Raw genomic sequence first — 12,801 nt, 5'->3', positions numbered from 1 at the left:
GGCTGCGTCGACGGCAAGGATGGAAAGCACGTGAAGAGCTACTCGGCACGCGGCGCCCAGAACGGAGCCGGCGACGCCTGGGAGAATGGGAGGAAACAAACAAAAGTCAAATCGAGACAAGACAACACAGATAACTACATCCTCCACCACTTTGATGCGGCCAATCCCAAAGTCCTCAACAAACAACAAATCCCGCCTGCCACGTCCGTCTCAACCCCGCAGCCCCGCAGCCCCGCGGCCCCGCGGCCGGTCTGGCAGCCTCGAGTCGACCAGCCAAAGACGTCACCTGTCCATGTCCACCCCTCTCTGTTCTCGACGAGGGACTCTGATGGTTGGTGCCTTTTATCCTCCCTGCCCCAACATCTCCAGCTCCTCCTGTTGAGCAGTCGTCTTGATCTCCTCTCCGTCCCGCGTATCTCGCCTCTTCACCGTGCAGCCTTTTTTTCTTCTTTTCGAGGTTCTTCTTTTCCAAGTCTCGTCTGCTACCCAACGCAACGCAACTCTTGATCCCGCCACCATGTCCAAATCCGAGGGACCCCAAACCGGCAACCCGGCCTTCAACACGGCCGCCCGGGAGGTCAAGTTGCTGAAGAGCGATCCTCCCAACGCCGAGAAGCTTCTGCTCTACGGTTTGTCTTTTTCTTTCCGCCCAGTTCCAACAGGACTAGGACTGGCCGGTCGTCGGGCACTAGGGACTAAATTCCATCCATGACACTAGCCTTGTTCAAGATCGGTACCGGCTGCGACATCGAGAAGGAGCCCAACCCCGGCATGTTCCAGATGGAGGTAGGAAATCGCCCGCATCTACTCTCTTCCTCCCTCCCCCCGCACGCCTCTTCCCCCGGTTGCCACCGCTAACATCCTGCCTCCGCGAGCAGAGGCGGTACATGAAAAACGCATGGCAGGAAAAGGTCGACGAGGGCGTGACCGTCGAGCAAGCCCAGGAGAGGTACATCGAGGTGGTGGAGAAGCTCAAGAAGGACATCGGCATGAGGGATGCTGAATAGCGAACCCCCTCGCGCGGGGGAGGACTCTGGTCTACCGCTCGATGATGCGGGATGCATGGCCAATCCTCGACGCAACGGAACGTGTGGCCCTCCCTCCATTCGTCACTTCTGGGTTAGCTTTGGCACGGGGCGTGGACTACTTCCGAGACGTATGCAAACGCTGTCTATGTATATGTGATACGGTGTGCATCCGAAACGAGCCCGTGATTGCTAGAGATGCGCGGCAGTACGAAGCAAGCATGTACAAAAAATCGACTGCTTGTGCAACTTTACAGGCTGCCACCTCGTTGCCAAGCACTGCAAAGTGTGCCTGCCCGGGAGGTGCTGATACGAGTTTCTTTTCGCGTCACGTAATTCCATCTTCTGTCCGTGGACTCCGGGGCCCGGCGTTGAAACATTTTCCATCGACTGTGACGTAGTAGAAACATCAACGTTGCTCAGCGGGACTATGCCCGGCTTTTTTCGCAAGTGACACCGGACCTGCAGATGGGAAGACAGGGTCACAACCACAGTCGGGGTACGTCGCGGGCAAAATCTAGCTACCTGTACAGGAGAAGAGAGGCGAATGTGGGGGGTTGCGAAAACAGGTAGGTCAATCAAGGTCAATATACTCCCGAGAACCCAGGCGAGGAGGTGATTGAGCGAGTCGGATGAACAACCGGAGAGACCAAAGGCATGGAGTCTTTGGCGTGCAATAAAATTTGAAAAGGCATCATCGATACGTCAACTTAGATATGGCTTTGAGGGTCCGTTTTTAGTTCTTGCCGACGATAAAGACACCACAGCTGGACAGAACTGCCTAGTAAGCCTGCCGCCCCCATCGACCTTGATGCGAAACAGCGCATGCTTAGCTGCGAATGTTGGTTTCCGGGTTGCTAACGCGCATTCCGTCAAGAGTGTGCAAAACAAAAAAACACCCAGGAGGAGAGGACGTTGCCACGAGTTCCGAGTCTTGGGACATGGCAACGGAAGAGACCGTATCTTCACGACCGCAGAGCGTCGAGGGGAGAACAGAAGGGCTGTGAAAAAGAGCTTCAACGGACAATGGCCAATTGTCCGCGTGCGCGCCAACAGAATCGGCAGGCGCCTTGAATCAAGTCTGTTGGCTCTTCATTTCGAGCCCGTGGTTTTTGCCAACCCTAGACCTCCATCCCCGGAGATGATTCAAACACTTGCAGCCCTTCGGGGCCCTCATTGTATCGATGGTCTCATTTACCCGTCCCATCAAGCCAAGAGCCTCGGTCTAACGTCAAAATTGTTGTCCCAGTACAGACGTGAATCACACGCCGAATGTAGTCTCGTCGACGGGGGCCATTGAATGAATCCTGGACGCCAGTTGTTGTCCGCTCCGAACTTGCCGTTTGTTCCTGTAGTATGCGGTTGACCTGTTGCTTTGCACGTGTCATCTCTTTCCGGTACTGAAGCTATATTGAAGCAGTGCGTGCCACCGCTACCTACGACTCTCGAAGCGACGCCCAGAGCCCCCAAGGCCGTGCCGTGCCATGCCATACATGCACGGCACCATCAAAGTTGGCACAGCAAAACGGCGTCGAAGAGATGCATGAGATGGGACATGGGAATGCTCCAAAGCCGAGGCCGGGTCGAAGTCGGGCCGTTGTGCCGCGGCAGGGCTTTTTGTCGAGCCGACGAGGGCGCAGCGGAAGCTGCCGCGCGGGCGGTTCTTTCTTCGAGAGCGCACATTTCATGCACCCACACTCTCCAGTGCACAGACAGATGCGCTTCACTATCGCCGACGATCCCCCGTCTGTTCCGGCCGCAGCTGCCAAGTCGGCATCCTAGTAACCAATTCTTGTCTTGTCATCTCGCTAATCCAGCTTCATCTCCAACACCTCAACCTTGCAGCAGCCGACCCGCCGCGGCCGCCTCCAAACCGTCGGGCTTGCTCCGTACTCCGTACAGCTAAGCACATCGGGCGGGACCTAGACGCATTGACAACATCAACCGGCGAGCGCTAAGGCGCCCTCTCATTCCTTGCCGAGACACGCTTGAAACGTCAGCAAAACAAAGCCATCATGTAAACAAACATCACCATGCATGGTCACCGCGGGTACAGGCGACGCGAAACGGAGACGAGCAAGTTGTGTGCAAATGCTGAATTAACGTTACTAACTGTCTACGAGGCCACCAGATCAAATACGCACATGCGCCAATCTCCCCCATCCAGATCGCTCTGGACAAAGAGGACTGTCGCTCTGAATCTTAAGCAAATAGGTATAATGGTCATGTAAATGTACGAGTGTTCCACAAAAACCCCCGCAAATCGGGCCTCCTATTGAAAAAAAAAAAGAAGAAAAAGAAGAAGAAAAAAAATTGAACAGTAGACACCAAACCGGGCTGCATTCGACCAAGGAGCAGCCTATCGAAGGAATCAATAACACGAAAAGAAAAAAGGACTAAACCAGAAAATCAAGTGTTAAAAAAACCCCCACAACTGCGGGCCCAATGTTTGCAGGCAAATAGGAATAATAACACACAGTTTGCGGTCAAGGCAGCGAGGTTCGCTTTGTTTGGATCCTCGAAGACCAAATTGCTTGGCATCCAAAATGGCCAGCAGATTTTGCAAAGTACCATCGTCTGCGTTGGTTCGTCAAGGACTCGTGAACTCGTGGTTGCGATTAAGCATTATTTGTTGTTTGTTTCCCCCGGGGTTACGGTCATATCCCGGCAACCCAACGCCTCCGCTCGTAAAGAACTCGCTCGCGCGTCCTCGAAGCTTCCGCGTCTGTCTACAGAAGGGCGACAATGCCAGCAGCGACGAGCAGCAAGGCGCTGAAGCCAGAAGTGGCCGCGGCGCTGACGTTGCCCGGAGGAGAGAGGGCCCCCGAAGGGAGCGCCCCGGTGGCCGAGGGAGCGCCCGCAGGAGGCTGGGTGGGAACGTGGGCGCTGACAGTGCTGTTGAAAGCGGACCAGATGGTGGACTTGCCGATGCTGGGTTCTGGGGCGCTGGAAGTGTCCTTCTCACTGGTGGTAACGACAGGAGTGCCAGTCTTGGGTTCCGGGGGAATCGAGGAAGTGGTAGGCGCTTGCGATGTGGTGGAGGGCGGAGGCGTCGCGGTGGCAGCGGCGAGACCAGAGACGGACAATGCGGCGGCGCAAGCCTTGGGGTCCGTAGAGTCGGGGCAGCAGAAGGTCTTGCCGTTGGTATCACGAGCGCAAAAGTAGCCTTTTGCGCAAGCTTCTATTCACACCCAGCAGGTTAGCATGGTCGCGCCACTTGCTCGAGCGGATGAACCTACTGCCAGAGTTGTCGGGGCAGCAGTTGTCCTTGGTGCGGTCGAAGCAGAAAACAGTATCTGGTTCGCCGCTGGCACACTGGTCGAACTGAGGACCACAAGCCTCCCTGCAATCTTTTCCTCCTTGTTTGCACTGCTGCTGTTGTGGGCCGTAGGCCTGGTCGCCGCGACGCATTAGGCTCTGGCCAGGAAGTGACATGACAGCCAGGTAGTATGGCTGACGGGCTTCGACGGCGGCGGCACCGGCGGCCAAGAAGGCAACAGACGCGACAGCTTGGAAAAGCATGTTGGGCAAAACTCGCGGGTGATGAACGAGGAAGAACGAGGCGATTGATGTGTCGATGGCGTCGGGTGGGTTCGTTTGCTTGCAACGAGTGTGGCCCGCGCGCGGGGGTTTGCGTGTACTTTGCTAAACGAGCGGCACAGAGCCAAACAAGGCTCTGGAGACGACGAAGTGAAAGAGGACGGGGTCCGGCGCGCAGATGGCCTCGAACCGAGGAGCCGAAGAGTCGGACGACGGGTAGATGAGAGATGGTGTTGACGGCGCTGGATGGATGGGGAGGGGGGGGGAGGATACCTAAGTACTTGCTCCGTAGTCAGAGAGGCTCGACTCCTTTTTTTTTTGTTTAATTTCCCGTGGCCGCCTTGGTCTGCCTGCGCTGGCGCCGTGGTGCGTGCCAAGCCAAACGCCGTGGCCACCCCCGGCTGACACTGTCCAAGTCGGCCGGGCTCAGGGCTGTGTGGCTCGTGCCAGGCCCCGGCACCCGGCATCCGGCACCCAGCAGTACCCAGCTCAGCAGATGGACGGCCTGGGCATCGCATTTCTGTCTCTCTGTGTTTGGTGTTGAGTGTCCCGGTGTCTCAGACATGGCGCGTCCACGTTTGGAGTCGAGTGGCTGTCGATCCATCAGGGGCGCGGCACGTTGGACACTGACTTGTGCACCGCAAGCTGGCAACAGCCGTCCGCTGTCCACCGTCCGCCATCCGCCGTCCGCCATCCGCCATGCTACCCGCCGTCCAGCCGTTGGTCAGGTACCAGCGTCAAGTGGCCCTGCCACAGCCCGCGGGTCCCGCCAGGCACGCCTTCGACAGCGGCCGACAACCAATCAAACTGCGTCATCGCGCTGGCCATGCATGCCCTCTTTGGCCGCACTAGCTGCGACTATACGTGCGAGTGGCCGCCCGTTCGTGCGTTGCCTGGTTTCCCGGGGCACCCACCCCCAGACGCCAACAGCATGCACAGACCGTGGGGTACGGAGCACCTAGCCACCAGTGCCATTTGTTGGCGACTTGGGCTGCTTCACGTCGAAAGACACCTTTTCCGTCGTCTCACCCGTCGCTGGTCAGACGCAAAGTGTCGTCGATTTAAAGAAAAATCTAAAAATTGGGCGTCAAACGTCGGGCTCAAACTTGGTCTGCGGGGGTTTTGGCGCCAGTGACCTATCCTGTCCTGTCCTGTCCTGTCCTCAGGATGAAACGTTTCTCCCTGCACCATCTCGTCACGTGAGCGCACCCGAGTCGGACCAATCGAATCGTCCGTCGTCTCCGAGCAAAAGCTTCGCCCCCAGGTTTAAATTAACTGCCCATCCTCTTTTGTCGTGAAGAATTTTCTGCCCCGCCGGCTCGATTTGACCGCTACAGCCTACTCCGTACCTTCACTCACGTACGGACCCCTCGTGGCTGACTTGTTTTATTCCCTCGAGGTCTGTGGCGCTGGCCGCCGCGTACGTACGCCAACATCTTCTTCCGCTGGCGGCACCGAGGAACAAACAGCATCCAGAACCAACCATGGCTCGGCCTCGAGCCCAATCTCGTGATCAAGTCGGTCCCACCATGGACTCATGGGTTGGGTCGCTACGGGCGCTAAACACCTGGCTTTTGAGGGCTTCATTCGGGTTCCCGTCCACCCGTCAACCATCCAACGCTCCGGAGCGACTGTCCAAGCCAAGCCAACCAAGCCCGACGGCTCGCATTCATTAGTACCCAGAAGCTTATTTCCTCGTATTTCCCTACTGCTCGGATAATCTTCCCGTCAATCTCCGGACCACATCAAGGCGCTGGGTCACAAAAAAAAAAAAAACCAGGACGCAAAAATAGATAAAGGTTGTTCATCTTCTTTACGTACGTATCCTCTATCGTCATCCACTCCTTGTGCAGCTTGTCGCGCATTTGCGCCGCCAACGTGCGGTGAAACAGAGCTCCAGTTCTTTGGTAAGGAGCAGCCCAACGCAGCCAAGCATGCAGGGACAAATACGTATTGTCGTTTCATGTCGTTTCCCCTGGCCCGTACCCCGTACATGGACCATGGCATTTTAACTTTTTCTTTTTGTTGTTTTGCAGCCATATTCTGACTCACTACGGAGTGGTCATGTCGACTTTGGCAAATGTGGCTCCCCGACGTCCAGCCAATTGAAACCGCACAAGTAGACGTTTCATACCGAGGACGCTGAGTGAAATTCTTGGGCCAATTTCCTCCCTGGAGCGCCCAACTAGTTTCGCACTACGACTACGACTAGTAGTATCCATGTTGGCGTTGGGTGGTTCGAGCATCCGGCCCGTGTCCGCCAACTCCATTCCGTAGGCTTTGTCTTACTATGTCTCACCTTCATAGCTTCCCATGCCTTCGCAATGACCACTAGATAGGACTTGCTCAGGAATCCTCCCAAGACCTGAGAGGGGGGCGCGACAAGGAGAAATGGAGGGAGAGGGGACAAAAACCCGTCTCCACAACTTCCTACACCTCACGACCGCCACGGCACGGCCCTCGAATCCTAGCACAGAATGAAGCTGCCTGCCGTGGCCGGCTGCCAGGGCACTGCGTCCAGCGCTTTGCTTCCAGGCTTCTCCGCAATGGTCCTCCAAATAGCTAGTTCGGAGGAAAGGATGGCCACGTCACTTCAGGCCGCCCACGAGGCCTGTCCGGAGCTTCGTGGGCGGCTTACTGCAGTCGCGCGAGACTTGTCTCGAACACGTCCTCTTCCCGATCCGCGTAGCTCACTCACGCCGAGATCGAGGTCGCGCAGCCACCGGTTTCGCCCTTACATGGATGGACACTCCAGCGACACGAGTTAGACTGGTAAAGGTTGGCCAGCGTCTAATTCATGTCAAACCTCGCTCCTTGATCTCGAAACACTCTCGTGACGTCAGTAGTTCCAAGTCAAGTCGTAGGGGAGGAAGCATACCTCCAACGTCCGAGATACACAGACAGAACAAGACGCACCGAGGTAGTTACTTTCTGGGGAGAAACAGGCAAAAACGAACAAGTGTCATCAGCGACGTCTGTTATACACCTGCACCTGTGGTGCCAAAAGCACAATATTCGTTCTCTCTGCCCACCATTTCTAGCCATCGTTGTTCCCACAACACCTGCCTGTCCTGTGGAGGCCATCCGTCCATATATTATCATTACATGATGATGGTCCTGTATGCTCGCTGTCATGAAATCCGCCGTCAAAAACCACGCGTCGCAATCACGTTACACGCATTATCCGTCTAGATTTACCGTGCTGCCAGAGCAGAAGAAGCCAACCGAGGGTGCGGTCAGTCGCCCTCGTCGCCGCCCATCTTGGAGATCCATTTGTTCATGTGGGCAAACTTGTCCTCAAACGTCTTTTGGAGCTTCTCTGCAGCCTGCCACATCGGGTCCCCCTTCTTCCAGTACGTGTAGCAGTTTTCAAATATTTGCCGCATGTCGCCGACAAAGTCTTCGTCGCTTGCGTACTCGTGCCGGTCCATCTTGGCCTTGATGGTGGTGAGGTCCATCGGCCGCTTGACCTTGTCAAAGTAGTCGGGGACGCCGTCCTCAGCCGGCTCAACGGGGTCCCTGAACGGGCCGACCAGTCTTGTCCAGAAGCCTGTGAATTCATGGGTCAGCGCGTGCCCTGGGGGCGGTTTGAGGGCCTCGCCACGGGTGGCCTCTTTTTGTTTTGTTGTTTTGGTTTTTTTTTTTTGTCTCTCACCTGGTCCGGAGAGCATCCTGCTCAGCAAGTCGGCGCAAAAGTCGAGCTTCTGGGCCGTAGAAAAGTTGCGGCCGTCGACGTAGGCGGCGCCGGATCTGCGCTTCTGCGGCTTCGGCAGCGGTGTGCGGGATCCCTTGCGCCCGAGCGACTGGTCCGTCCTCGCCACGGTGGTGGGCGGGCCGCTCAGGCGGCGGTTCTTCCTGATGCTGCTGAGGTCGTCCTCGCTCGGGTCCTCGAGGTAGTGGACGCTCTTTCTGGGCAGCTCCGCCGGCGCAGACACGACCGAGGACGCGGACGGCGCCGGGGCCGGAGCCGGGGCCGGCGCGGCCAGCTCAAAGGCGCTCATGGCCACGACGAGCTCACTGAGGACCTCCTGCGGCAGAGACTTGGCAAACTCGGCCCGGGAATCGGACGATCTCATGTACTCGGCGGCCCAGGACAGGAGCAGCATCCGGATGGACGAGCCCGGGGGGGTGTCTCTCCAGACCTGCACCAGGAGCGGTGTCGCGGGGATTCGCTCCGTCAACCTGCGGCACTCCGTCATGGCCTCGAGCGTCTTGTCACAGAGCCCTCGGATGCCGAGTCTGTGGCCCAGGTTCCAGAGGCCTACCAGCGACTCGTACGAGGGGACTTCCTCGTTGTCCGAAATGACTTTTCCGGTGAAGAGGAAGTTCTGCGCCAGCCCGAACACTTGGGGCGTTTCGTCCGGCAGCTTGACCACATGTTCCACCGTGTCGTCCCTCTGCTTGCCGGCGAAGTAGCGCTGGTAGAAGTCCGAGCGGTAGCAGAGAAAGTCCTTTTGTATACCGAACGGTTGCTCGTCGGGACCAACTAATACTATCACAAATATGGGGTGAGGACGTCTACATATCTCATGGTCAGCCCGGGGCTGCACTCACGCTCCGCCGTCAGAACTTACTCACAGCCATGAGAACCTGGGCTTCTCTCCTTTGTCCGCCGTGGCAGCAGCGCCGCCCGCGTCCGCGTCCGCCTCCGTAGACATGATGATCTTTTATGAGATTGATGTTAGTTCCTCGACGCAACAAGGCCAGCCGGGGACCTGTGAGGGATGGGACATTGTGAGCAGACCCAGAGAGGAGACGGATGTAGGTTGGGAACGACGGAAGCCACGACGCTTCGACGCAGCGCTGTCCGCTCCGCTACTTGGAGGTGGCAGCAGCACAGCAGACGCTTTGGGGAGAAGGAGAGAGGAGAGAGACGAGAGCGGGAAAAGGGGATGGGTGGTCAAGCGTTGGCCAGTGACGAGAGAAACATGCATCTTTACGTACCAAAACGATGCAGTCGCCGGCGAGACTGGGCTGACGGTGGATGGGTTACTCACCACCGCTGCTGCGACACAGTCGACTCTTTTTTTCATTACTCGGGCAATGACGACAAATACCGTCCCGTTCATAAGTATACTGGAGGGAAAGACTCACTCCCTCTGACGTCTAGTTGGCCATGCACCGGGAACTGTGAAGCACAACGGGATCATGGTCTGAAGTTCTGAACCGTGAGGTTCGAAGGGGCGGGCGGTTTGTCAATGGCCAATTGCTGCTTACGTGATGCACCGCTTTCGGTCATGTATGCAGATGCAGATTGCAGACTCTCGAGTCACAATCATCATCAAGAACGACGACCTTGTCACATTTAGCACGGCATGTGTATTTCGTCCCATGGTATGTTTTAGTGGCCGTCACATCCAGACGTGTGATTTTCCCTTTTTTTTTTTTTTTGAGGGCCTGCGTGACTGTGGCTTCACGAGGTGTGGGAGACGTCAATCAGCATCCGGCAGGGTTGTTCATGCCAGAGTCAGTCTTGGTGAATGTTGAGTGGTCGTCGACATTTATATAAAGATCGCGCAAGGTGTGCCTCCGGGAACAGGACAGCTTACCCTCTTGCTCTCCAGGGACATTCATTAGAAAATTCTCTGTCCCTTGAGAGTACATGAAGTATCATTGACTGATATACTACATCATCTCTATGCCATATGCACTTGGGCATGTCAGTGTATGACAAGTCATATGCATATCCGTCTTCTTCTAGTGGCAAGCAGCTTCATCAACAACTTCCATATAGTTGGCTCGTACCGAGTACTGGTACGGGAACTCGACCTACCCTGTACACATGCCACCACATGCCATCGTGTCCAAAGCAAGCGACTTGCGAGAAAAGACAACGAGCTACTTCCACTCTCACTCAACAGTGGGGACATCTAGGAATAAAGAAAAGCTGAAAACGCCATGAAAGCTCCCGTCATGTCAATCTACAAAAACTTGTGTTCAAGAGTCATGGAATCCTGGAGACAGCTAGTCGTCTGACCACTCAGCCACACAATAGGCAGTTGCAGAGGACAAACTATACGAAGCTTAGAAACCGGAGACGAATTAGAATGCCTAGAGTTGGGATTCACAGACTCCCGACTTTCTCTCCATTTCATGGTTGGATGGTCCCACGCCGGAGCTATCAAAAGGAGAGTCCAGGACGTAGTTGATGCGTTCGAAACCACAAAACGTCCAATTCGACAGCAGGAACGACCTAATGACCTTGGAGAATAGGAGCGACATGGGTTCCCCGGGGAACGAATATATTCGTCATCGGGCCACGGGATGAGGTTTCTCGAGAGACTCTGTTCTTGGCTTGCAGTTTCAAGGGCAAACAGGTCAATGGGACGAGTCCCCATCCCAGGCCAAAACAACCCGCAAGAGGTTTTGCCAACTTTCCTCATCGGTTCATGTATCGGGCCTGGAAAATCATCTGTCGGGAAGACACTACCAGCCAGCAGCCTGTTGTATGCCAGTTAGCAACAACCTTCGACCATCTGCGACCTCATCACCTCCAAACCATCAGAGGTACGGCCCCAACGAGTTCGGCGTCGCTCTCCCCCCGACATTCGGTCAACGCAGAAATGGCCTTTGCGTCTCCGACAAATCGCAACAAACAGCGCACCAAGGGGCCAAGATAGGCAAGACAACCAATCACCAGCACGCAATGCGATAGAATGGCCACGCAAGCCAACAAGTCGCAATTCAAGATGGCGCAGAGCGAGACAACACAAGGCAGGGGGGAGAGACGCGGCGGAGATAAAGCCAATCTCGCGGCAGCCATGTCCAGCATTCATTCACATGAAGATTTGGCCACCACGGCTGGTCGAGTTTGGCTAAGCTTTGGCAAAGTGTGTCGCGCCCATTTTTCGGAGGGCCAAAGCAAAGCGGTCTAGACTCTGGAGCAGCCTGGGGTGGGGAAGGAATATCGATGTCTTGACATGTGATGCATGACGGCATCACGAGGACGGGACATGGGGACATTATCAGCTGTTTTGTTTGCGCAGATGACGGAAGTCGAACGGATGGCGAGGACAGACGCAAGCTATGCGAGACAAAAAAACCGACCTGCCGTAGATACATGCCTGCGGCATTCGGGTGAGTGTATGCGTGTGTTGCAGAGTGTTGAGTGTCGCAGTAGATTACCAAGTGGTTATACGCAAAGTGGCGTGTCAACGAGTTGTCTCGCACGACCGCTGGGCGTCAGACCGCAGATGATAGGCAATAGTTACTCATCTGGAACAAGACTTCCTGTGTGTGTGCCGTCTCGTACTGATGCCGGCGACACGCACAAACAAAACACTGTTTTAGCGCGTCGGAAACACGGGGGAACTTCACTTGAGCAACCTCTCGGAGCTCGACAGTGGACAACGGCATGCCACGGGGAACTTTCCGTTGGCTCGATTGCCACACCATCCGGGCAGCGATCGGCGCGTCCGTTTCCGCCGGCCGACAAACAAAATGCTGCAACATAGACAGTACGGGGCCACGGAGTAGGGGGGGTGAAGTGACATTTGCGCAAACGCGGGATTCGGCTGTTGTTTGTCGTCGTCGTCGTCGTCGTCGTCGTCGTTGCCGGACCAAACGTGTTGCCGTGTCACATTCGCCCCGACCTTGGGGCCAGGTAGGGAGAACAAGAGGAACGGAGTAGGGCCCTTGCATGGCGGCATGATGGTTCGTCCAAAGACCAAAGACCAAGGACCCGACGTATCGGGGGTCCGTGTGGTGCCTTCTGGTCGCAGGGCATCGGCCAACGTTGAGTTGCGCCCGACTGAAGTTGAAGTTGAGGAGTTGCCTTGTTTCCGTAATGAGTTGCAGAGCTGCACTTGACTTTGCCATCCCGTCGTTTAATTGACAATCAACACAATGCCTTATGCCGCGAGCCCAGGACCAGGTGTGTACGGACGCATGGCCGTACTCCGTAGAGTATGGAGTAATATAACTACTCCGTACGGGGGAAGTAACTCGATGGTGCCGCAAACATGGAGTATACTCTGAGTATACTGTACTGCCCCAGGAAGAAGATCCCGGAGAGGGCTCGTCGGACCCCGGCCGGGACCAGGGATGTTTCAGGCGTTTCAAGCCACTTCGGGGGCATTGGGCGTGTGCGTGTGCTTGTTCTGTTTGTTGTTTGTTTGACTTGAACTTGTTATTACTAGTAGTAACGAGTGCGGCTGTTTGTGCACTATCCAAGGAGACGCCATCATGGGCACGGCACCAGCAGCAGCAGCAGCACCAGCACCAGCACAATCCGTCA

General features: G+C 56.0%; 3 protein-coding genes across 3 annotated transcripts; 1 reads left to right on the top strand and 2 right to left on the bottom strand.

Annotated features, from left to right (window-relative positions):
• Positions 1-517: 517 nt before the first annotated feature.
• Positions 518-1,007, top strand: MAM_03833 (Acyl-CoA-binding protein, ACBP; the record flags this gene model as incomplete). Its single annotated transcript, XM_040822632.1, has 3 exons — positions 518-629; positions 719-786; positions 906-1,007. The coding sequence occupies 3 exons, from the start codon at positions 518-520 to the stop codon at positions 1,005-1,007; spliced, it is 282 nt and encodes a 93-aa protein (XP_040679138.1).
• A 2,747-nt stretch (positions 1,008-3,754) lies between these two features.
• On the bottom strand, positions 3,755-4,547 carry MAM_03832 (prp 4 CRoW domain-containing protein; the record flags this gene model as incomplete). The annotated part of the gene is made up of 2 exons (XM_040822631.1): positions 3,755-4,206; positions 4,265-4,547. 2 exons carry the CDS (start codon positions 4,545-4,547, stop codon positions 3,755-3,757), a joined length of 735 nt encoding a protein of 244 aa, XP_040679137.1.
• Positions 4,548-7,801: 3,254 nt separating this feature from the next.
• On the bottom strand, positions 7,802-9,223 carry MAM_03831 (Bromodomain protein; the record flags this gene model as incomplete). The annotated part of the gene is made up of 3 exons (XM_040822630.1): positions 7,802-8,115; positions 8,221-9,083; positions 9,144-9,223. The coding sequence occupies 3 exons, from the start codon at positions 9,221-9,223 to the stop codon at positions 7,802-7,804; spliced, it is 1,257 nt and encodes a 418-aa protein (XP_040679136.1).
• Positions 9,224-12,801: the final 3,578 nt, after the last annotated feature.

This window comes from Metarhizium album (assembly GCF_000804445.1).
Source record: "Metarhizium album ARSEF 1941 chromosome Unknown scaffold_8, whole genome shotgun sequence".
NCBI lineage: Eukaryota > Fungi > Ascomycota > Sordariomycetes > Hypocreales > Clavicipitaceae > Metarhizium > Metarhizium album.
Note: the sequence above shows the minus strand (reverse complement) of the source record. Positions and strands in the feature narration are given on the sequence as shown.